Raw genomic sequence first — 25,378 nt, 5'->3', positions numbered from 1 at the left:
TATTATATATTATAAATAGAGAAGAATAAATTCCAAAAAGCTTCCATTATTTTTTTTTTTAAATATAAATTATTAAAAGTTAAAACTGCGAAACAAACATAACAATATACCTATGTTATCTTGAAAAAAAATGTCCGTAATAGTTCAATTGGATTTACTTTTTGTTCATCATTAGATTAGAATATAAAAATGAATAAGCTAAGTATACAGGCCATGGGGGTTTTATAATAAATATAAGATATTCATAATTTCAGAAAATATTTAAATTTTTGAACATATTTCTTTAACATAATTTAAACAACATTCTTCAAAAAATATTTTGCTTTGGAACAAGGAATTAAAAGTGCACATTGTCAATCAAAAATTTAAAAAATGATAATGATAAAAAATATAGGAAAAAATACAATTGTTTTTTTTTTAGAAAAAAATTATTTTCTAACGATTTAAAACTATGTTAAAAAAATGTTTTCAAGTACTTTAACCGTAATGAAATAAAAAGTGTCTTACGCAAAGTAGATCATCTTTTAATAAATTACTTGAATACGTCCACGAATTTAATTCTATATTAAAAATATTAAAATGTGTCCAATTGTTCAATGATTATAGAGTAAGTATATGAGATGATTATATTATAATTATTTTTTTTTTTAAATATATAGGTAAAATTTAATAATTGAAAAACTACTTATCATTACTATAAATACTTATTAATAATAATAATAGCATTGGTGTACAAAGAAGGATAATCGAACTTCAAACAAGAATGTAGCCGTCCTGAGCACTCCTAAAGAATTTTATAAACATGTTTTTTTCTTATTTTAATAATACCTCTCACTATATACATGTTTAATTTATTATTCTCTTTATGAGTTGGTCTATATTTGCACATGAAAGGGAACCACAGTCAAAGGATCGAGTATTCTCAGGGTTAAATTTGCTTCAGATTGTGTATGTACATAAAAAATTCAATATTGTACCCTAAAGTCATAAAAAGTTTAGGTTCACCAATGCTTAATGATAAATTCAAATTAACAATTTAAATCTTCTAGTTTAATAAAATAACAACAAATAATCAACCCTCTAGTGGAATTGATGAGTTACAGACCAGTAGGTATTGTAGACTAAAGTAGAAAAAGTAAACAATTATAAATAGTAAACAATTGACCTCTGACTCAATAGTTATGACCACAATATTATAATATATATAATATATCTATCTATAATATATTATACTTAAGTTTTGTATAAATTCATTGAACTTACTGTATTACTAGTATTAGGAGGTACTAACTTCTAATAATAAATTAGATAGGATTATAAGTATATTATAAAATATTTTTAGTAATATAGCAGTCTCAGGTCAGAATCGTGTTTCGTATGCAATCGTATTTATCATTGCAATCAGAGAGTATATCTGTGCTGTAACAGTGACCTACTCAACGATGAGGTGTACTCAATATCTACGTCCTGTAGCAAAGCAGAGATTGTCGAACCGCAACGAGAATGTTCGAATTGTATCCGATTCAATCAAAAATCCAATATTTTTATTTTTAAATGGTAATGAGCCAAGCAATGATTGTTTTGTTTATAATTAACTTAAGAGGCAGTAAAAATAATACGATATTTTCGAAGTGGTTTTAAATAGCCAACTGGAAATAGTTGGTTTATGTTTGTATGTGTGTGTGTTGTAGGGGGATGAGGATTTTATTATTATTTTTCAAAATATCGGTAAATAAGTACCTAATAACAATCAAGGAAAAATAGAAGAACTATATTTTGGTCTATGGTAAAACTTAAAAATAAATAAAATCAATACATTCATCTCTCCACTCAGAAGCTAAAATATATCATAAAATATACTTAATGATATAGTTTGAAAGACCATATCAGCTTAAAGCCGTTTTTCGTTTATACAGTGATCAAATAACATAATATTATTGAATTCAAATTTAACACATCCATTGACCCATTCGTGCATTCGTCACTTACTGTAGGTACAGAGCAAATCGATATTTACCTTTTACAATTTACTTGTAGTGCACTTTGAGTATTACAATTTTACCTGAGTGTGACAAAAATAAAACTTCTTTGGTATTTGTATTCTATTTTTTAACATTGTAACTTATGATAATTTGTGGTTCTTAAATATTAATTTATATTTTAATTAAAAATTACTTATAAAATATCGAATACACATATATTAATATGTAAGTGGAATGTACTACTTATTATGTATTGTATTAAAATATCTGATATACAAGTACTTAACATAACTATAAGTAATTTATGTATATCATTTCTTACTTATTTGTGGCATCATTTTGTAAGGAATATAATGATGTATGTACCTATTGTACCTATTGAAACGTGTTTTGAATTTCTGTTATGGAAATTTCCTATTAATATGTAATTAGTATTATTAAATTATCTCTGTATATTATGCTGTTCTCGTTGAAAATTCTTAGTAAGGTTTGTTTTGTTTTCAAAGGGAAATTTGTTTTGTTTTACAATACGGATACACTCACAGCAGTGCATACGGGCATGCAGCCATGCGCTTGCATACTCAAGGTCAATAAAATATTTATGATAACCATTTTTATTATCACTGATTTTTATTCCTAAAAAATAATAGGTTTTTAAAAATTATTTTTTCTATTGTGAAAATTAAAAACATTTTTAAGCTATTGCATAGCTTTTATCGCAGGCGTGGTGACTGAAAATATATTTTTCGTAACGAAAAAGCGTGACCGTTACCCGTTAATTGTTACCATGGTTACCGAAAATAAAATAATATAATAATAATCGTTATCATTTATTATTATTTTTCAAAATATCGGTAAATAAGTACCTAATAACAATCAAGGAAAAATAGAAGAACTATATTTTGGTCTATGGTAAAACTTAAAAATAAATAAAATCAATACATTCATCTCTCCACTCAGAAGCTAAAATATATCATAAAATATACTTAATGATATAGTTTGAAAGACCATATCAGCTTAAAGCCGTTTTTCGTTTATACAGTGATCAAATAACATAATATTATTGAATTCAAATTTAACACATCCATTGACCCATTCGTGCATTCGTCACTTACTGTAGGTACAGAGCAAATCGATATTTACCTTTTACAATTTACTTGTAGTGCACTTTGAGTATTACAATTTTACCTGAGTGTGACAAAAATAAAACTTCTTTGGTATTTGTATTCTATTTTTTAACATTGTAACTTATGATAATTTGTGGTTCTTAAATATTAATTTATATTTTAATTAAAAATTACTTATAAAATATCGAATACACATATATTAATATGTAAGTGGAATGTACTACTTATTATGTATTGTATTAAAATATCTGATATACAAGTACTTAACATAACTATAAGTAATTTATGTATATCATTTCTTACTTATTTGTGGCATCATTTTGTAAGGAATATAATGATGTATGTACCTATTGTACCTATTGAAACGTGTTTTGAATTTCTGTTATGGAAATTTCCTATTAATATGTAATTAGTATTATTAAATTATCTCTGTATATTATGCTGTTCTCGTTGAAAATTCTTAGTAAGGTTTGTTTTGTTTTCAAAGGGAAATTTGTTTTGTTTTACAATACGGATACACTCACAGCAGTGCATACGGGCATGCAGCCATGCGCTTGCATACTCAAGGTCAATAAAATATTTATGATAACCATTTTTATTATCACTGATTTTTATTCCTAAAAAATAATAGGTTTTTAAAAATTATTTTTTCTATTGTGAAAATTAAAAACATTTTTAAGCTATTGCATAGCTTTTATCGCAGGCGTGGTGACTGAAAATATATTTTTCGTAACGAAAAAGCGTGACCGTTACCCGTTAATTGTTACCATGGTTACCGAAAATAAAATAATATAATAATAATCGTTATCATTATTTATTATTTTAGTTTAATATTATTCACTGTTATCTACCAACAAAACAAATGCATTTTGTCAAATCTTGAGATATGCGGTGTTGCAGTTTCAGCGACGATATACAGTATAATAATAAAAATAATATAATAATATAATAATATTATATTATATTATTATTATTATTTTTTTTATTAAATTTTATTAACTTCTTATTTCGTGTTAATATGTAATACTGCAATAGCTTTATCGCGGCAGTCCCCGAGTGCCACTTGACATTTTTTTTTTTTTTTTTTTAAGGCGTTAATTGAAAAACATAATAATTTCATAATATTCTTGTCATATATAATATTAAGTCGTGAACATAACGATTTACCTACAAAATGTGTTGTTATTTTTCCATTCCAAAAGTGTTGTTTTGAGGGACTTAATGGAAACTAAATGCATTTTAAAAAAAGCGTCTGCCCCCAGAGTATGCATAGCGCATGGTTGCATACCCCGTGTGCACTCCTATTAACTGCTTATTTATGCTAAATTAAAGCTGTAAATTCTAGTGTGAAGGCAATAAAATATATCTGATTTGAATTGAGAAACAAATCAAATTCGATGTTTCAAAACTTTAAGTGTGTTAGTTAGGGACGAATGTATATAAAATGTCGGGAGGTTGTATTTTATTAATAGATACAATATTGGTATTATTGATATTTCGTGATGAAGTTAATATTTTGTGACGAATCGATCGCAACAATATGTCTAGGTTCAAACAATACAAAGATTTTAATAAATTTAACAATACAACTTTATTTACATGTTAAAAACAATAATTATAGTTTATAAGTGATTGATATTATTAGGTATGTTAGATATGACATGGCTTATTACAATATTGATCATTTTTCAAATAACATTAACTTTCTAGGTTGGATTACATTGGATTAAATTGGGACTTATTTTAACATTGTAGGTCGCAAAGAGGTATCTAAATACAAATTATCTAAATTAAAAATTTATCGAATAGGATGTATTTGTAATTTAATTATAAAACAAGTTTTTTGTTTTTGTAAATTTAACAGTTCATAAAATTTCTAGTTTGAATTATTATTATTATTTAATAACTGTTGATATTAAAATATTTTAATAAATTATTCAATAGGTATTTACTATATCTATGTGATATATTATATTTAAAAAAATGTATGAATGAACTTAAACATTTAAATAAATTGAAAACAATTATATAGGTATGTTTAAATTTTCATTCAGTCAACTATGATTTAGAACCATATTTTTAAAGATAAAAATTATTTTTAAAAACTAAAATAAACTAAAATATGAGATTACTATTTTTAATGTGTATTTAGGTAGCCCCTAGCTTGTAAAAAAAAGACCCATTTCAATGCAATGTAATCAAGCTGAAAAATTTATTGTTAGGTACTTGTCTTGAAAAATAATGATCACACTTTATAAAACTGATAAAATTAATATTTTACCATACATTTTATGTTTAGTACTAATTACAATAATTTACAATAAATACAAGTACATTTACAGGGAAAATAAAAAATAAAACAATATTACATTTAGTGATAACATACTCGGTGGATTAAATAATAATTATTATTGCATACATTTACTTAAGAATTAGATAAATGAAACATTTGTAAAACTAAAATAGTATGCCACCAAACTGTTATAGTCTAGTCATTTAAGCTTCAAAATAGGTGTTTTTTGTAATTAAATCGGAAAGTTTTGAAGCTTTTGTCCAAAACGTATTTTATTTTTTGTGCCTTATTGCTTAATCACTCTTATTCGTATATAAATTATATTCAAATATTTCTCCACCAAAATTATTAACAAAGTAAAATTAGTTTGACATTTTTGAGTTTATTCACTCCTAGTCGATAAGTACGTTTTATTCGTGTAGTATAATTATACTATAAAAATTTTAATTTTTGACAAACGGTACTATGGTAGCACTATTAGTAAAAAAATTAGATTTTAAATAATAATTTCATGTAGTTTGTGTTACCTTGGGTGTTGTAAAACTTGAGGCAGCTGATAGATACAAAAAAAAAAAATAGGTGGGAAGGATTTAGGTATATATATATGTTGTATATATAATTTTATATATGTATTCTTCATAATATTAAAACATTTAAATTTTCTTATAGGATTAATTAGTAAGATACATGGTTTTTGTAACTTAATAAAGTTTTCTCTTAATTTCTAATAACATTTTAAAACTGCCTCAAGTAACCCCTTCTAACCCCATATAATCCTTTTTGATGGTAACTAGAAGCAGACTAACAAACATCAATTGACTTTAAAATTGTCTTAATAATTGTATTATGTCTAATAAAATTAAATGTTTAAAAAGATCAAAATAATTAAATACATACGTGAGCAAAACTTGATGTAGGTAATAATTCGATTTTTTTTTTTAAGAAATAAAAATTAATTTAAATTAGAAGGTACAAATAAAAGTTGTATTGTAACGTTTAAAATTAATTTTAGAAAATGTTTCGACGGGGTTATTATTTATATTATAATATTTATACATAGGTATAGTAATTTAATACACTTATACACACATATATAGGTAGGTAATATATAGGAAATGTATTTTACAAACTAGAGAATGCAATATAGTTTTAACAATATAACATTTAAAACATTAAGTTAAATCATTTATGTTTGTTGTGAAAATGTAATGGGTATGTAAACCCGTAGAAATAATAACTAAATATTTAAAATAAATTATTTAACAACCTGATTGAATTAAAATTATAGGTAACAAATACATTTTAGAATGTAATGTTTAATTTACTAAGGATTTTTTTTAATCACATTTGTCCGTCTAAACAAAGGTTTTTTTCGAAATTAAAAAAAATACAATCTGGAACGTCCTAAAATAAATAAAAATAAAATTATTGAGCGTTATAAAAAATATAAGTTGGGTATTATTTTCCGGATTGAAAACCAATGTCACGATTATTAGTAAAATGAATTTAAAACACTTATACAATTTGAAATATGTATTTAATTTTAACACAACACATACTTTATTTTCTTAACAAAATAATAAGTTTGTGGATTTATTGCCATTTATTATTGTGATATAAAGTATTTGCCACAAATATATTTTGGTTAATTAATTGGATTAGGTACCTAATTTATTAATTATTAAGTAGCGGTAAAATACATTTTTAATATTTCAGTAATTACTAGAATTCAAATTCTATTAATGTCAAGGTACATGTTAGATTTATTTTAATTACATTTTAAATAGAAATAAAAACAATGTGTAAGTATTGTACATTCAATTTACCAACATTGAAAGAAATAATACGAGATAAACTGATTGTGATTAATATTGATTCAATAAAATTGGTTATTAGGCAATTGTCCATGTAGGAATATCATAAAAAATAATTGGTTCGTTCTAGACTGTAAAGAAAAATGTAATAACTATATATGTCTGTCCATATGAATATTTAAATAGAGTTATAATTGTTGATAATAATTGAATATTGTAAATGACTACTAATATAATATGATTTAACATGTAATCATATTGGAAGAACAGGAAATGTTTGCATTATTCAACACTATACACGTCCAACGCGTTTAGATTGCAGTAAATTATAGACAATCATCCATCGTTAGTTAAAAAATGATCGACTCGATTGAAAATAAATCCTACATAGGTAATGGGAGTTTAGAATTATACAATTAGTGTATTGCTATAGTCTTGTCGCATAAATCAATACAATGAATGTTAACAATTTTTTTCATACACTACCTACGTCGTAATGGCTAGTGTAGGAGACGATTACCAATATTTTCTCTAGGCCATTCGATGTAAAAATTTGATAACGTCGTTAATAAATCGTTATACACTTAACATTATACAATAATAATAATAATAATAATAATAATAATAATAATAGGTATTTGGGGTAATATTGCTATTGAAACGGAGAACGTTTATATTTTTTCTTTAAAATGATAAAAAAAAAAAAAACAGATAGCGAAACGCGCGTTTTCACATCTCGACGGAATCATCGGCTTCCGCGATCGTGTCCAAGTTGGTCAGGTCGACTACGGACATGGACGGCGGTGGCGGCGACTCGCGCTGCAGTACGCTACCGAACTTGATGTCGAAACAGTCGACGGCCAACGTGGCCGGGGCGGCCGCGACGTTGGGTTTTCCTCCGGTAGCGATGGCCACGATCTCGGGTTGCGGGTACCCGTTTTGGCCTATGTAGTTGGCCATGACGGCCGCGGGCGCGCCACACGCGGCCGACGCGGCACAGCAATCGCGGCCGCGGCGGTCGTCGTGGTCGTCGTCCACGTCACCGCCGCCGCTTTTCGCGTGTCAGGACTTTGCGGCGGCGGCGTTGCTGGAGGCGGCGCCACGCGACGACAACGTCAAATCGCTTATACTGCCGCCGGTCGCGCCGCAGTCTTCGCGTTGCTGTTGCTGGACAGAGTTTACGACGACGACGCCGCCGCCGCCGCAGCTGTCACTCGTCTGCGCCGTGGCCGGCCGGTAGAGCGTCTTGAGTTTGGTGGACACGCCGTGGTGGACGATGTTGAAGCACATGGCCGTCAGCGCCATGCCGGACAGTATGTACACGGAACAGAACCAAACGGTGGCCGTGCCGGTCAGCGTCACGTCCATTGACCGCGAGTTGCCGTAACCGATGGTGCTGAGCAACATGAAGCAGAAGAACACGCAGTCCAGGTACGACTTGCCGCCGGCGTCCAACCGGTACAGCACGGCCGCGCCGCATCCGATGTACGCGGACATGAACGCGAAACCGACCAACAGCAGTGGCACGAAACTGGCGCTGTCCGCGGCCAGTTCCGCGGCCGCCGCCGACGCCGAATCGGACACCGAAGCGGCCGCCGACGCCGCGGCCGTCGACCGGTCCGACACCCTCAGGAACACGTCGTCCGCGTCGCCCGGCCGCACGTAGTACGGTTCGAGCGCGTGGCTGGGCAGCGATTTCATTTGCATGTCGTACTCCTTCCGCTCGCGTTTCAGTTTCATTCGCCGTTCCTTTTCTTCCATCAGTTTCTCGTCGTAACAGCAGTAACCGCACTTGGAGCACAGACAACAGCACAGCGATCTGCAAAAGAGTCGAATAAAAGAGGGTCGTATTATTAATTAATAATTTCATATTAGTGTATTATAATTTATTCATTTTGTATTATCGTCTCGTTTGATTTTAAGCACTATTATTACCTATATATTATGGCTATTGATTTATACATATTTATATTTGCTTATAATTTTTTAATTTAACAGATAGACCTTGAGATATACGTGATTGACAAAAATAACAGCTGCAATAAACGCGAATCACTAACATACCGGTTGATGTCCAAAAACGGAAAGTACCTGCAGAAGCTAAATTTCATATAGTATTATTCAACTAATGGGTTATTACTATGAATATAAAAGAACTGCAAAAAAGAGAATCATTTTAAACACTGTCACTTTGTATTGATTAAGGAAATGATTTCATTAATATGGATTTATCGTTTTATAGACAAATAATCCAGACCATTAAAATATATAATTGACCAAAAATGTATAACAAGTGACCCATGTGGTTCGGTCGAGAGATCGAACGGTTTATCTTAAGGCCACAGCCACTTGTTGTCAGTTTTTAAAAAAAAAAACTAGTTTTACGTACTTTTCACAGCGTAAATAAACTCCAATCGTTTAACAAACGCAGAATACACCTTAAGTTAACGTCGAAGTATCGTATAGAATAATTGTAATAAGGAAAATCTCTTATTTTAATGTCAAAAAATACAAACTAACATTTTTTGGAAAATTCACATTACGTACCTACCATACTTGGTAAAGGAGTAAGTTTTCACATTCGAAATTTTACATGTATGATCTAATGCGTTGCCATATTAATATACAAGCATAAAAACGTGAAAAATGATTAATTTTTTTTTCTTATTAGGTACATAGCAACTTGTTGTCAGCTTTTTCCAAAAAAACTAGTTTTTCGTATTTTTCACAGTGTAGATTTCATGCAATCATTTCACAAAAAATCACTATAAACATTGAAAAAACGTCGAAGTATCGTATAGAACAATTGTAATCTGGAATATCTCCGATTTTACAGTCGAAAAATGCAAACTTATGTTTTTTTAAAAAATCACGTTATGTACAATACTTGGTGAAGGAGTAAGTTTTCAGATTCAAAATTTTACATGTATGATCTAATGCGTTGCCATATTAATATACAAGCATAAAAACGTGAAAAATGATTAATTTTTTTTTCTTATTAGGTACATAGCAACTTGTTGTCAGTTTTTTCCAAAAAAACTAGTTTTTCGTATTTTTCACAGTGTAGATTTCATGCAATCATTTCACAAATGCACTATTAACATTGAAAAAACGTCGAAGTATCGTATAGAACAATTGTAATCTGGAATATCTCCGATTTTACAGTCGAAAAATGCAAACTTATGTTTTTTTTAAAAAATCACGTTATGTACAATACTTGGTGAAGGAGTAAGTTTTCAGATTCAAAATTTTACATGTAGGATCTAATGCGTTGCCATATTAATATACAAGCATAAAAACGAGAAAAATGATTAATTTTTTTTTCTTATTATGTACATAGCCACTTGTTGTCAATTTTTTCAAAAAAATTAGTTTTTTTATTTTTCACAGTGTAAATTTCATGCAATCAATTCACAAATGCACTATAAACATTGAAAAAACGTCGAAGTATCGTATAGAACAATTGTAATCTGGAATATCTCCGATTTTACAGTCGAAAAATGCAAACTTATGTTTTTTTTAAAAAATCACGTTATGTACAATACTTGGTGAAGGAGTAAGTTTTCAGATTCAAAATTTTACATGTATGATCTAATGCGTTGCCATATTAATATACAAGCATAAAAACGTGAAAAATGATTAATTTTTTTTTCTTATTAGGTATATAGCAACTTGTTGTCAGTTTTTTCCAAAAAAACTAGTTTTTCGTATTTTTCACAGTGTAGATTTCATGCAATCATTTCACAAATGCATTATTAACATTGAAAAAACGTCGAAGTATCGTATAGAACAATTGTAATCTGGAATATCTCCGATTTTACAGTCGAAAAATGCAAACTTATGTTTTTTTTAAAAAATCACGTTATGTACAATACTTGGTGAAGGAGTAAGTTTTCAGATTCAAAATTTTACATGTAGGATCTAATGCGTTGCCATATTAATATACAAGCATAAAAACGAGAAAAATGATTAATTTTTTTTCTTATTAGGTACATAGCAACTTGTTGTCAGTTTTTTCCAAAAAAACTAGTTTTTAGTATTTTTCACAGTGTAGATTTCATGCAATCATTTCACAAATGCACTATTAACATTGAAAAAACGTCGAAGTATCGTATAGAACAATTGTAATAAGGAAAATCTCTTATTTTAATGTCAAAAAATACAACTAACGTTTTTTTGGAAAATTCACATTACGTACCTACCATACTTGGTAAAGGAGTAAGTTTTCACATTCGAAATTTTACATGTATGATCTAATGCGTTGCCATATTAATATACAAGCATAAAAACGTGAAAAATGATTAATTTTTTTTTCTTATTAGGTACATAGCAACTTGTTGTCAGTTTTTTCCAAAAAAACTAGTTTTTAGTATTTTTCACAGTGTAGATTTCATGCAATCATTTCACAAATGCACTATTAACATTGAAAAAACGTCGAAGTATCGTATAGAACAATTGTAATCTGGAATATCTCCGATTTTACAGTCGAAAAATGCAAACTTATGTTTTTTTTAAAAAATCACGTTATGTACAATACTTGGTGAAGGAGTAAGTTTTCAGATTCAAAATTTTACATGTATGATCTAATGCGTTGCCATATTAATATACAAGCATAAAAACGTGAAAAATGATTAATTTTTTTTCTTATTAGGTACATAGCAACTTGTTGTCAGTTTTTTCCAAAAAAACTAGTTTTTCGTATTTTTCACAGTGTAGATTTCATGCAATCATTTCACAAATGCACTATTAACATTGAAAAAACGTCGAAGTATCGTATAGAACAATTGTAATCTGGAATATCTCCGATTTTACAGTCGAAAAATGCAAACTTATGTTTTTTTTAAAAAATCACGTTATGTACAATACTTGGTGAAGGAGTAAGTTTTCAGATTCAAAATTTTACATGTATGATCTAATGCGTTGCCATATTAATATACAAGCATAAAAACGTGAAAAATGATTAATTTTTTTTCTTATTAGGTACATAGCAACTTGTTGTCAGTTTTTTCCAAAAAAACTAGTTTTTCGTATTTTTCACAGTGTAGATTTCATGCAATCATTTCACAAATGCACTATTAACATTGAAAAAAACGTCGAAGTCGAAGTATCGTATAGAACAATTGTAATCTGGAATATCTCCGATTTTACAGTCGAAAAATGCAAACTTATGTTTTTTTTAAAAAATCACGTTATGTACAATACTTGGTGTAGGAGTAAGTTTTCAGATTCAAAATTTTACATGTAGGATCTAATGCGTTGCCATATTAATATACAAGCATAAAAACGTGAAAAATGATTAATTTTTTTTCTTATTAGGTACATAGCAACTTGTTGTCAGTTTTTTCCAAAAAAACTAGTTTTTAGTATTTTTCACAGTGTAGATTTCATGCAATCATTTCACAAATGCACTATTAACATTGAAAAAACGTCGAAGTATCGTATAGAACAATTGTAATTTGGAATATCTCCGATTTTACAGTCGAAAAATGCAAACTTATGTTTTTTTTAAAAAATCACGTTATGTACAATACTTGGTGAAGGAGTAAGTTTTCAGATTCAAAATTTTACATATATGATCTAATGCGTTGCCATATTAATATACAAGCATAAAAACGTGAAAAATGATTAATTTTTTTTTCTTATTAGGTACATGGCAACTTGTTGTCAGCTTTTTCCAAAAAAACTAGTTTTTCGTATTTTTCACAGTGTAGATTTCATGCAATCATTTCACAAATGCACTATTAACATTGAAAAAACGTCGAAGTATCGTATAGAACAATTGTAATCTGGAATATCTCCGATTTTACAGTCGAAAAATGCAAACTTATGTTTTTTTAAAAAATCACGTTATGTACAATACTTGGTGAAGGAGTAAGTTTTCAGATTCAAAATTTTACATGTAGGATCTAATGCGTTGCCATATTAATATACAAGCATAAAAACGTGAAAAATGATTAATTTTTTTTTCTTATTAGGTACATAGCAACTTGTTGTCAGTTTTTTCCAAAAAAACTAGTTTTTCGTATTTTTCACAGTGTAGATTTCATGCAATCATTTCACAAATGCACTATTAACATTGAAAAAACGTCGAAGTATCGTATAGAACAATTGTAATCTGGAATATCTCCGATTTTACAGTCGAAAAATGCAAACTTATGTTTTTTTAAAAATCACGTTATGTACAATACTTGGTGAAGGAGTAAGTTTTCAGATTCAAAATTTTACATGTATGATCTAATGCGTTGCCATATTAATATACAAGCATAAAAACGAGAAAAATGATTATTTTTTTTTCTTATTAAGTACATAGCCACTTGTTGTCAATTTTTTCAAAAAAATTAGTTTTTTTTATTTTTCACAGTGTAAATTCATGCAATCAATTCACAAATGCACTATAAACATTGAAAAAACGTCGAAGTATCGTATAGAACAATTGTAATCTGGAATATCTCCGATTTTACAGTCGAAAAATGCAAACTTATGTTTTTTTTAAAAAATCACGTTATGTACAATACTTGGTGAAGGAGTAAGTTTTCAGATTCAAAATTTTACATGTATGATCTAATGCGTTGCCATATTAATATACAAGCATAAAAACGTGAAAAATGATTAATTTTTTTTTCTTATAGGTACATAGCAACTTGTTGTCAGTTTTTTCCAAAAAAACTAGTTTTTCGTATTTTCACAGTGTAGATTTCATGCAATCATTTCACAAATGCACTATTAACATTGAAAAAAACGTCGAAGTATCGTATAGAACAATTGTAATCTGGAATATCTCCGATTTTACAGTCGAAAAATGCAAACTTATGTTTTTTTTAAAAAATCACGTTATGTACAATACTTGGTGAAGGAGTAAGTTTTCAGATTCAAAATTTTACATGTAGGATCTAATGCGTTGCCATATTAATATACAAGCATAAAAACGAAAAATGATTAATTTTTTTTTCTTATTATGTACATAGCCACTTGTTGTCAAATTTTTCAAAAAAAAATTAGTTTTTTTATTTTTCACAGTGTAAATTTCATGCAATCAATTCACAAATGCACTATAAACATTGAAAAAACGTCGAAGTATCGTATAGAACAATTGTAATCTGGAATATCTCCGATTTTACAGTCGAAAAATGCAAACTTATGTTTTTTTTAAAAAATCACGTTATGTACAATACTTGGTGAAGGAGTAAGTTTTCAGATTCAAAATTTTACATGTATGATCTAATGCGTTGCCATATTAATATACAAGCATAAAAACGTGAAAAATGATTAATTTTTTTTTCTTATTAGGTACATAGCAACTTGTTGTCAGTTTTTTCCAAAAAAACTAGTTTTTCGTATTTTTCACAGTGTAGATTTCATGCAATCATTTCACAAATGCACTATTAACATTGAAAAAACGTCGAAGTATCGTATAGAACAATTGTAATCTGGAATATCTCCGATTTTACAGTCGAAAAATGCAAACTTATGTTTTTTTTAAAAAATCACGTTATGTACAATACTTGGTGAAGGAGTAAGTTTTCAGATTCAAAATTTTACATGTAGGATCTAATGCGTTGCCATATTAATATACAAGCATAAAAACGAGAAAAATGATTAATTTTTTTTTCTTATTAGGTACATAGCAACTTGTTGTCAGTTTTTTCCAAAAAAACTAGTTTTTAGTATTTTTCACAGTGTAGATTTCATGCAATCATTTCACAAATGCACTATTAACATTGAAAAAACGTCGAAGTATCGTATAGAACAATTGTAATCTGGAATATCTCCGATTTTACAGTCGAAAAATGCAAACTTATGTTTTTTTTAAAAAATCACGTTATGTACAATACTTGGTGAAGGAGTAAGTTTTCAGATTCAAAATTTTACATGTAGGATCTAATGCGTTGCCATATTAATATACAAGCATAAAAACGTGAAAAATGATTAATTTTTTTTCTTATTAGGTACATAGCAACTTGTTGTCAGTTTTTTCAAAAAAACTAGTTTTTAGTATTTTTCACAGTGTAGATTTCATGCAATCATTTCACAAATGCACTATTAACATTGAAAAAACGTCGAAGTATCGTATAGAACAATTGTAATTTGGAATATCTCCGATTTTACAGTCGAAAAATGCAAACTTATGTTTTTTTTAAAAAATCACGTTATGTACAATACTTGGTGAAGGAGTAAGTTTTCAGATTCAAAATTTTACATATATGATCTAATGCGTTGCCATATTAATATACAAGCATAAAAACGTGAAAAATGATTAATTTTTTTTTCTTATTAGGTACATGGCAACTTGTTGTCAGCTTTTTCCAAAAAAACTAGTTTTTCGTATTTTTCACAGTGTAGATTTCATGCAATCATTTCACAAATGCACTATTAACATTGAAAAAACGTCGAAGTATCGTATAGAACAATTGTAATCTGGAATATCTCCGATTTTACAGTCGAAAAATGCAAACTTATGTTTTTTTTAAAAAATCACGTTATGTACAATACTTGGTGAAGGAGTAAGTTTTCAGATTCAAAATTTTACATGTATGATCTAATGCGTTGCCATATTAATATACAAGCATAAAAACGAGAAAATGATTAATTTTTTTTTCTTATTATGTACATAGCCACTTGTTGTCAATTTTTTCAAAAAAATTAGTTTTTTTTATTTTTCACAGTGTAAATTTCATGCAATCAATTCACAAATGCACTATAAACATTGAAAAAAACGTCGAAGTATCGTATAGAACAATTGTAATCTGGAATATCTCCGATTTTACAGTCGAAAAATGCAAACTTATGTTTTTTTAAAAAATCACGTTATGTACAATACTTGGTGAAGGAGTAAGTTTTCAGATTCAAAATTTTACATGTAGGATCTAATGCGTTGCCATATTAATATACAAGCATAAAAACGTGAAAAATGATTAATTTTTTTTTCTTATTAGGTACATAGCAACTTGTTGTCAGTTTTTTCCAAAAAAACTAGTTTTTCGTATTTTTCACAGTGTAGATTTCATGCAATCATTTCACAAATGCACTATTAACATTGAAAAAACGTCGAAGTATCGTATAGAACAATTGTAATCTGGAATATCTCCGATTTTACAGTCGAAAAATGCAAACTTATTTTTTTTAAAAAATCACGTTATGTACAATACTTGGTGAAGGAGTAAGTTTTCAGATTCAAAATTTTACATGTATGATCTAATGCGTTGCCATATTAATATACAAGCATAAAAACGAGAAAAATGATTAATTTTTTTTCTTATTATGTACATAGCCACTTGTTGTCAATTTTTTCAAAAAAAATAGTTTTTTTATTTTTCACAGTGTAAATTTCATGCAATCAATTCACAAATGCACTATAAACATTGAAAAAACGTCGAAGTATCGTATAGAACAATTGTAATCTGGAATATCTCCGATTTTACAGTCGAAAAATGCAAACTTATGTTTTTTTTAAAAAACATTATGTACAATACTTGGTGAAGGAGTAAGTTTTCAGATTCAAAATTTTACATGTATGATCTAATGCGTTGCCATTATAAATACAAGCATAAAAACGTGAAAAATGATTAATTTTTTTTTCTTATTAGGTACATAGCAACTTGTTGTCAGTTTTTTCCAAAAAAACTAGTTTTTCGTATTTTTCACAGTGTAGATTTCATGCAATCATTTCACAAATGCACTATTAACATTGAAAAAACGTCGAAGTATCGTATAGAACAATTGTAATCTGGAATATCTCCGATTTTACAGTCGAAAAATGCAAACTTATGTTTTTTTTAAAAAATCACGTTATGTACAATACTTGGTGAAGGAGTAAGTTTTCAGATTCAAAATTTTACATGTAGGATCTAATGCGTTGCCATATTAATACACAAGCATAAAAACGAGAAAAATGATTAATTTTTTTTTCTTATTATGTACATAGCCACTTGTTGTCAATTTTTTCAAAAAAATTAGTTTTTTTATTTTTCACAGTGTAAATTTCATGCAATCAATTCACAAATGCACTATAAACATTGAAAAAACGTCGTCGAAGTATCGTATAGAACAATTGTAATCTGGAATATCTCCGATTTTACAGTCGAAAAATGCAAACTTATGTTTTTTTAAAAAATCACGTTATGTACAATACTTGGTGAAGGAGTAAGTTTTCAGATTCAAAATTTTACATGTAGGATCTAATGCGTTGCCATATTAATATACAAGCATAAAAACGTGAAAAATGATTAATTTTTTTTCTTATTAGGTACATAGCAACTTGTTGTCAGTTTTTTCCAAAAAAACTAGTTTTTCGTATTTTTCACAGTGTAGATTTCATGCAATCATTTCACAAATGCACTATTAACATTGAAAAAACGTCGAAGTATCGTATAGAACAATTGTAATCTGGAATATCTCCGATTTTACAGTCGAAAAATACAAACTTATGTTTTTTTTAAAAAATCACGTTATGTACAATACTTGGTGAAGGAGTAAGTTTTCAGATTTAAAATTTTACATGTATGATCTAATGCGTTGCCATATTAATATACAAGCATAAAAACGAGAAAAATGATTAATTTTTTTTTCTTATTATGTACATAGCCACTTGTTGTCAATTTTTTCAAAAAAAATAGTTTTTTTATTTTTCACAGTGTAAATTTCATGCAATCAATTCACAAATGCACTATAAACATTGAAAAAACGTCGAAGTATCGTATAGAACAATTGTAATCTGGAATATCTCCGATTTTACAGTCGAAAAATGCAAACTTATGTTTTTTTTAAAAATCACGTTATGTACAATACTTGGTGAAGGAGTAAGTTTTCAGATTCAAATTTTACATGTATGATCTAATGCGTTGCCATATTAATATACAAGCATAAAAACGTGAAAAATGATTAATTTTTTTTCTTATTAGGTACATAGCAACTTGTTGTCAGTTTTTTCCAAAAAAACTAGTTTTTAGTATTTTTCACAGTGTAGATTTCATGCAATCATTTCACAAATGCACTATTAACATTGAAAAAACGTCGAAGTATCGTATAGAACAATTGTAATTTGGAATATCTCCGATTTTACAGTCGAAAAATGCAAACTTATGTTTTTTTTAAAAAATCACGTTATGTACAATACTTGGTGAAGGAGTAAGTTTTCAGATTCAAAATTTTACATATATGATCTAATGCGTTGCCATATAATATACAAGCATAAAAACGTGAAAAATGATTAATTTTTTTTTCTTATTAGGTACATGCAACTTGTTGTCAGCTTTTTCCAAAAAAACTAGTTTTTCGTATTTTTCACAGTGTAGATTTCATGCAATCATTTCACAAATGCACTATTAACATTGAAAAAACGTCGAAGTATCGTATAGAACAATTGTAATCTGGAATATCTCCGATTTTACAGTCGAAAAATGCAACTTATGTTTTTTTTAAAAAATCACGTTTTTTTTACAATACTTAGTGTGAAGGAGTAAGTTTTCAGATTCAAAATTTTACATGTATGATCTAATGCGTTGCCATATTAATATACAAGCATAAAAACGAGAAAAATGATTAATTTTTTTTCTTATTATGTACATAGCCACTTGTTGTCAATTTTTTCAAAAAAATTGGTTTTTTTTATTTTTCACAGTGTAAATTTCATGCAATCAATTCACAAATGCACTATAAACATTGAAAAAACGTCGAAGTATCGTATAGAACAATTGTAATCTGGAATATCTCCGATTTTACAGTCGAAAAATGCAAACTTATGTTTTTTTTAAAAAATCACGTTATGTACAATACTTGGTGAAGGAGTAAGTTTTCAGATTCAAAATTTTACATGTAGGATCTAATGCGTTGCCATATTAATATACAAGCATAAAAACGTGAAAAATGATTAATTTTTTTTTCTTATTAGGTACATAGCAACTTGTTGTCAGTTTTTTCCAAAAAAACTAGTTTTTCGTATTTTTCACAGTGTAGATTTCATGCAATCATTTCACAAATGCACTATTAACATTGAAAAAACGTCGAAGTATCGTATAGAACAATTGTAATCTGGAATATCTCCGATTTTACAGTCGAAAAATGCAAACTTATGTTTTTTTTAAAAAATCACGTTATGTACAATACTTGGTGAAGGAGTAAGTTTTCAGATTCAAAATTTTACATGTAGGATCTAATGCGTTGCCATATTAATATACAAGCATAAAATCGAGAAAAATGATTAATTTTTTTTTCTTATTATGTACATAGCCACTTGTTGTCAATTTTTTCAAAAAAATTAGTTTTTTTATTTTTCACAGTGTAGATTTCATGCAATCATTTCACAAATGCACTATTAACATTGAAAAAACGTCGAAGTATCGTATAGAACAATTGTAATTTGGAATATCTCCGATTTTACAGTCGAAAAATGCAAACTTATGTTTTTTTTAAAAAATCACGTTATGTACAATACTTGGTGAAGGAGTAAGTTTTCAGATTCAAAATTTTACATATATGATCTAATGCGTTGCCATATTAATATACAAGCATAAAAACGTGAAAAATGATTAATTTTTTTTTCTATTAGGTACATGGCAACTTGTTGTCAGCTTTTTCCAAAAAAACTAGTTTTTCGTATTTTTCACAGTGTAGATTTCATGCAATCATTTCACAAATGCACTATAACATTGAAAAAACGTCGAAGTATCGTATAGAACAATTGTAATCTGGAATATCTCCGATTTTACAGTCGAAAAATGCAAACTTATGTTTTTTTTAAAAAATCACGTTATGTACAATACTTAGTGAAGGAGTAAGTTTTCAGATTCAAAATTTTACATGTATGATCTAATGCGTTGCCATATTAATATACAAGCATAAAAACGAGAAAAATGATTAATTTTTTTTTCTTATTATGTACATAGCCACTTGTTGTCAATTTTTTCAAAAAAATAGTTTTTTTATTTTTCACAGTGTAAATTTCATGCAATCAATTCACAAATGCACTATAAACATTGAAAAAACGTCGAAGTATCGTATAGAACAATTGTAATCTGGAATATCTCCGATTTTACAGTCGAAAAATGCAAACTTATGTTTTTTTTAAAAAATCACGTTATGTACAATACTTGGTGAAGGAGTAAGTTTTCAGATTCAAAATTTTACATGTAGGATCTAATGCGTTGCCATATTAATATACAAGCATAAAAACGTGAAAAATGATTAATTTTTTTTTCTTATTAGGTACATAGCAACTTGTTGTCAGTTTTTTCCAAAAAACTAGTTTTTCGTATTTTTCACAGTGTAGATTTCATGCAATCATTTCACAAATGCACTATTAACATTGAAAAAACGTCGAAGTATCGTATAGAACAATTGTAATCTGGAATATCTCCGATTTTACAGTCGAAAAATGCAAACTTATGTTTTTTTTAAAAAATCACGTTATGTACAATACTTGGTGAAGGAGTAAGTTTTCAGATTCAAAATTTTACATGTAGGATCTAATGCGTTGCCATATTAATATACAAGCATAAAAACGAGAGAAAAATGATTAATTTTTTTTTCTTATTATGTACATAGCCACTTGTTGTCAATTTTTTCAAAAAAATTAGTTTTTTTATTTTTCACAGTGTAAATTTCATGCAATCAATTCACAAATGCACTATAAACATTGAAAAAACGTCGAAGTATCGTATAGAACAATTGTAATCTGGAATATCTCCGATTTTACAGTCGAAAAATGCAAACTTATGTTTTTTTAAAAAATCACGTTATGTAAAATACTTGGTGAAGGAGTAAGTTTTCAGATTCAAAATTTTACATGTAGGATCTAATGCGTTGCCATATTAATATACAAGCATAAAAACGTGAAAAATGATTAATTTTTTTTTCTTATTAGGTACATAGCAACTTGTTGTCAGTTTTTTCCAAAAAAACTAGTTTTTCGTATTTTTCACAGTGTAGATTTCATGCAATCATTTCACAAATGCACTATTAACATTGAAAAAACGTCGAAGTATCGTATAGAACAATTGTAATCTGGAATATCTCCGATTTTACAGTCGAAAAATGCAAACTTATGTTTTTTTAAAAAATCACGTTATGTACAATACTTGGTGAAGGAGTAAGTTTTCAGATTAAAATTTTACATGTAGGATCTAATGCGTTGCCATATTAATATACAAGCATAAAAACGAGAAAAATGATTAATTTTTTTTTCTTATTATGTACATAGCCACTTGTTGTCAATTTTTTCAAAAAAATAGTTTTTTTTATTTTTCACAGTGTAAATTTCATGCAATCAATTCACAAATGCACTATAAACATTGAAAAAACGTCGAAGTATCGTATAGAACAATTGTAATCTGGAATATCTCCGATTTTACAGTCGAAAAATGCAAACTTATGTTTTTTTAAAAAATCACGTTATGTACAATACTTGGTGAAGGAGTAAGTTTTCAGATTCAAAATTTACATGTATGATCTAATGCGTTGCCATATTAATATACAAGCATAAAAACGTGAAAAATGATTAATTTTTTTTCTTATTAGGTACATAGCAACTTGTTGTCAGTTTTTTCCAAAAAAACTAGTTTTTAGTATTTTTCACAGTGTAGATTTCATGCAATCATTTCACAAATGCACTATTAACATTGAAAAAACGTCGAAGTATCGTATAGAACAATTGTAATTTGGAATATCTCCGATTTTACAGTCGAAAAATGCAAACTTATGTTTTTTTTAAAAAATCACGTTATGTACAATACTTGGTGAAGGAGTAAGTTTTCAGATTCAAAATTTTACATATATGATCTAATGCGTTGCCATATTAATATACAAGCATAAAAACGTGAAAAATGATTAATTTTTTTTCTTATTAGGTACATGGCAACTTGTTGTCAGCTTTTTCCAAAAAAACTAGTTTTTCGTATTTTTCACAGTGTAGATTTCATGCAATCATTTCACAAATGCACTATTAACATTGAAAAAACGTCGAAGTATCGTATAGAACAATTGTAATCTGGAATATCTCCGATTTTACAGTCGAAAAATGCAAACTTATGTTTTTTTAAAAAATCACGTTATGTACAATATAGTGAAGGAGTAAGTTTTCAGATTCAAAATTTTACATGTATGATCTAATGCGTTGCCATATTAATATACAAGCATAAAAACGAAAAAAATGATTAATTTTTTTTCTTATTATGTACATAGCCACTTGTTGTCAATTTTTTCAAAAAAATTAGTTTTTTTTTTTTCACAGTGTAATTTCATGCAATCAATTCACAAATGCATATAAACATTGAAAAAACGTCGAAGTCGAAGATCGTATAGAACAATTGTAATCTGGAATATCTCCGATTTTCACAGTCGAAAAATGCAAACTTATGTTTTTTTTAAAAAATCACGTTATGTACAATACTTGGTGAAGGAGTAAGTTTTCAGATTCAAAATTTTACATGTAGGATCTAATGCGTTGCCATATTAATATACAAGCATAAAAACGTGAAAAATGATTAATTTTTTTTCTTATTAGGTACATAGCAACTTGTTGTCAGTTTTTTCCAAAAAAACTAGTTTTTCGTATTTTTCACAGTGTAGATTTCATGCAATCATTCACAAATGCACTATTAACATTGAAAAAACGTCGAAGTATCGTATAGAACAATTGTAATCTGGAATATCTCCGATTTTACAGTCGAAAAATGCAAACTTATGTTTTTTTAAAAAATCACGTTATGTACAATACTTGGTGAAGGAGTAAGTTTTCAGATTCAAAATTTTACATGTAGGATCTAATGCGTTGCCATATAATACAAGCATAAAATCGAGAAAAATGATTAATTTTTTTTCTTATTATGTACATAGCCACTTGTTGTCAATTTTTTCAAAAAAATAGTTTTTATTTTTCACAGTGTAGATTTCATGCAATCATTTCACAAATGCACTATTAACATTGAAAAAACGTCGAAGTATCGTATAGAACAATTGTAATTGGAATATCTCCGATTTTACAGTCGAAAAATGCAAACTTATGTTTTTTTTAAAAAATCACGTATGTACAATACTTGGTGAAGGAGTAAGTTTTCAGATTCAAAATTTTACATATATGATCTAATGCGTTGCCATATTAATATACAAGCATAAAAACGTGAAAAATGATTAATTTTTTTTCTTATTAGGTACATGGCAACTTGTTGTCAGTTTTTTCCAAAAAAACTAGTTTTTCGTATTTTTCACAGTGTAGATTTCATGCAATCATTTCACAAATGCACTATTAACATTGAAAAAACGTCGAAGTATCGTATAGAACAATTGTAATCTGGAATATCTCCGATTTTACAGTCGAAAAATGCAAACTTATGTTTTTTTTAAAAAATCACGTTATGTACAATACTTAGTGAAGGAGTAAGTTTTCAGATTCAAAATTTTACATGTATGATCTAATGCGTTGCCATATTAATATACAAGCATAAAAACGAGAAAAATGATTAATTTTTTTTCTTATTATGTACATAGCCACTTGTTGTCAATTTTTTCAAAAAAATTAGTTTTTTTATTTTTCACAGTGTAAATTTCATGCAATCAATTCACAAATGCACTAAAACATTGAAAAAACGTCGAAGTATCGTATAGAACAATTGTAATCTGGAATATCTCCGATTTTACAGTCGAAAAATGCAAACTTATGTTTTTTTAAAAAATCACGTTATGTACAATACTTGGTGAAGGAGTAAGTTTTCAGATTCAAAATTTTACATGTAGGATCTAATGCGCGTGCCATATTAATATACAAGCATAAAAACGTGAAAAATGATTAATTTTTTTTCTTATTAGGTACATAGCAACTTGTTGTCAGTTTTTTCCAAAAAAACTAGTTTTTCGTATTTTTCACAGTGTAGATTTCATGCAATCATTTCACAAATGCACTATTAACATTGAAAAAACGTCGTCGAAGTATCGTATAGAACAATTGTAATCTGGAATATCTCCGATTTTACAGTCGAAAAATGCAAACTTATGTTTTTTTTAAAAAATCACGTTATGTACAATACTTGGTGAAGGAGTAAGTTTTCAGATTCAAAATTTTACATGTATGATCTAATGCGTTGCCATATTAATATACAAGCATAAAATCGAGAAAAATGATTATTTTTTTTTTTATTATGTACATAGCCACTTGTTGTCAATTTTTTCAAAAAAATTAGTTTTTTTATTTTTCACAGTGTAGATTTCATGCAATCATTCACAAATGCACTATTAACATTGAAAAAACGTCGAAGTATCGTATAGATCAATTGTAATTGGAATATCTCCGATTTTACAGTCGAAAAATGCAAACTTATGTTTTTTTAAAAAATCACGTTATGTACAATACTTGGTGAAGGAGTAAGTTTTCAGATTCAAAATTTTACATATATGATCTAATGCGTTGCCATATTAATATACAAGCATAAAAACGTGAAAAATGATTATTTTTTTTTCTTATTAGGTACATGGCAACTTGTTGTCAGCTTTTTCCAAAAAAACTAGTTTTTCGTATTTTTCACAGTGTAGATTTCATGCAATCATTTCACAAATGCACTATTAACATTGAAAAAACGTCGAAGTATCGTATAGAACAATTGTAATCTGGAATATCTCCGATTTTACAGTCGAAAAATGCAAACTTATGTTTTTTTTAAAAAATCACGTTATGTACAATACTTAGTGAAGGAGTAAGTTTTCAGATTCAAAATTTTACATGTATGATCTAATGCGTTGCCATATTAATATACAAGCATAAAAACGAGAAAAATGATTAATTTTTTTTTCTTATTATGTACATAGCCACTTGTTGTCAATTTTTTCAAAAAAATTAGTTTTTTTATTTTTCACAGTGTAAATTTCATGCAATCAATTCACAAATGCACTATAAACATTGAAAAAACGTCGAAGTATCGTATAGAACAATTGTAATCTGGAATATCTCCGATTTTACAGTCGAAAAATGCAAACTTATGTTTTTTTAAAAAATCACGTTATGTACAATACTTGGTGAAGGAGTAAGTTTTCAGATTCAAAATTTTACATGTAGGATGATCTAATGCGTTGCCATATTAATATACAAGCATAAAAACGTGAAAAATGATTAATTTTTTTTCTTATTAGGTACATAGCAACTTGTTGTCAGTTTTTTCCAAAAAAAATAGTTTTTCGTAT

General features: G+C 27.9%; 1 protein-coding gene across 5 annotated transcripts in view; it reads right to left on the bottom strand.

Annotated features, from left to right (window-relative positions):
- Nucleotides 1-7,871: 7,871 nt before the first annotated feature.
- The window catches only part of LOC114130344 (uncharacterized), a 282,938-nt gene continuing 265,431 nt past the window's right edge, over nucleotides 7,872-25,378 (bottom strand). For all 5 annotated transcript variants that reach the window (XM_050199052.1, XM_050199051.1, XM_050199050.1 and 2 more), the window contains one exon: nucleotides 7,872-9,035. In XM_050199052.1, the coding sequence (XP_050055009.1) occupies nucleotides 8,279-9,035 (757 nt within the window). In that variant the 3' untranslated portion in view covers nucleotides 7,872-8,278. The remainder of the gene's footprint in view (nucleotides 9,036-25,378) is intronic.

Source organism: Aphis gossypii, chromosome 2, assembly GCF_020184175.1.
Source record: "Aphis gossypii isolate Hap1 chromosome 2, ASM2018417v2, whole genome shotgun sequence".
In the NCBI taxonomy this organism is placed as follows: Eukaryota; Metazoa; Arthropoda; class Insecta; order Hemiptera; family Aphididae; genus Aphis; species Aphis gossypii.
The sequence above is the reverse complement of the archived record's forward strand: the minus strand, read 5'-3'. Positions and strand labels throughout refer to the sequence as shown.